Source organism: Candida pseudojiufengensis (genome assembly GCF_024610245.1).
Source record: "Candida pseudojiufengensis strain CBS 10847 chromosome Unknown scaffold56, whole genome shotgun sequence".
Classification (NCBI taxonomy): Eukaryota; Fungi; Ascomycota; class Pichiomycetes; order Serinales; family Debaryomycetaceae; genus Lodderomyces; species Lodderomyces pseudojiufengensis.
This window is the reverse complement of record NW_026261506.1, coordinates 1-1,148: the sequence shown is the minus strand read 5'-3', so window position 1 is coordinate 1,148 and position 1,148 is coordinate 1. Positions and strand designations below refer to the sequence as shown.

Sequence of the window (1,148 nt, the reverse complement as noted above, 5' to 3'; positions counted from 1 at the left end):
AAAAAAAAAAAGTTTGGAGATTATTTGTTTGAGATTTCTGAAATTATCTGAAATCCTCTGATATGAATGTATACAATCGTATAACTTATATACAACTCAAGACCTTATTTTGTGCATATATTTTTAATTTTCATTTCATATAATACCTATAGTAAACAGTTTTAATTTGATTTAGAATTATAGTAACGATATATAACTTTGAGTTGTTTTTCTAATGTAGTTATGACATAGAACAAGCTAAATTGTAGCAACTGACTTGATTTAATTTACGACCAGATCAAAGTGAGACATGATTCAAGAATAGATCGTTTTTTGTTTTGAGATTGCAATTTTCAAAAAAAATGCTACACCTTCACTGAATATTTTAGTGTGCTTCAATTCCAGAACACATGTATGCATTCCACTTTAGAATAGAAGAAATAATATGAAAGGAAAGCTACTGCGATAAGGCTACGTCACACTAAGGTTTAAAATGTTTACTCACAAGAAGAACTATAAAACTCAACCACACGAACATTAACTCAACTCACTCACTAACTTTAAACTAAACAAGCAAAATCAAATTCAAATGTCTTTAATACGTTTCTAATCACCTAGTTTTCTCTTATTTCTGTTTGGAAGTATACTGCATTTAGATTGTAATCTTGAAATGAAATGAATATGACCACGCCAACCATCACGACCACACTTAGAAATCATCTGTAACCAATGTCTGAAAAAGATAATGTTACTGTTATTAGCACCGAACTCCTTAGACACTTGTGAAAAAAATAGAACATAGAATAGTTCTCTAGTATACTCATAAGCACATTTTCCTTCGTGTTGAATACCACACATTTCACAGCCAAAGAAAAACGACAGATATCTAATATTATCAACAGCAGTAACCGTGCAAGCCCATTCTGGAAGACCATACATAGCTCCAAATTGTACAATGTGTTGTATTGGATCCAAACCTGAAGTTGTTCCTAAATCATGTTTGATATGTTTCAAAATATCTAAAGGCATAAGTTTTATCTCCAGTAAGTATGACAAGACTTTTACATATGTATCTATTCCTTGATCCAATGTACAATTTATATCAGATATGTTATAACCACCACCATTTTCAATCATTTTCTTGTACCTTGCTAAAAGACCAAAAAAAA

General features: G+C 30.4%; 1 protein-coding gene across 1 annotated transcript; it reads right to left on the bottom strand. All coding sequences in view use genetic code 12, as the record gives it.

Annotated features, from left to right (window-relative positions):
* Window positions 1–585: 585 nt before the first annotated feature.
* On the bottom strand, window positions 586–1,008 carry KGF55_000094 (uncharacterized protein; the record flags this gene model as incomplete). The annotated part of the gene is made up of 1 exon (XM_051761253.1): window positions 586–1,008. The coding sequence occupies one exon, from the start codon at window positions 1,006–1,008 to the stop codon at window positions 586–588; it is 423 nt and encodes a 140-aa protein (XP_051617192.1).
* Window positions 1,009–1,148: the final 140 nt, after the last annotated feature.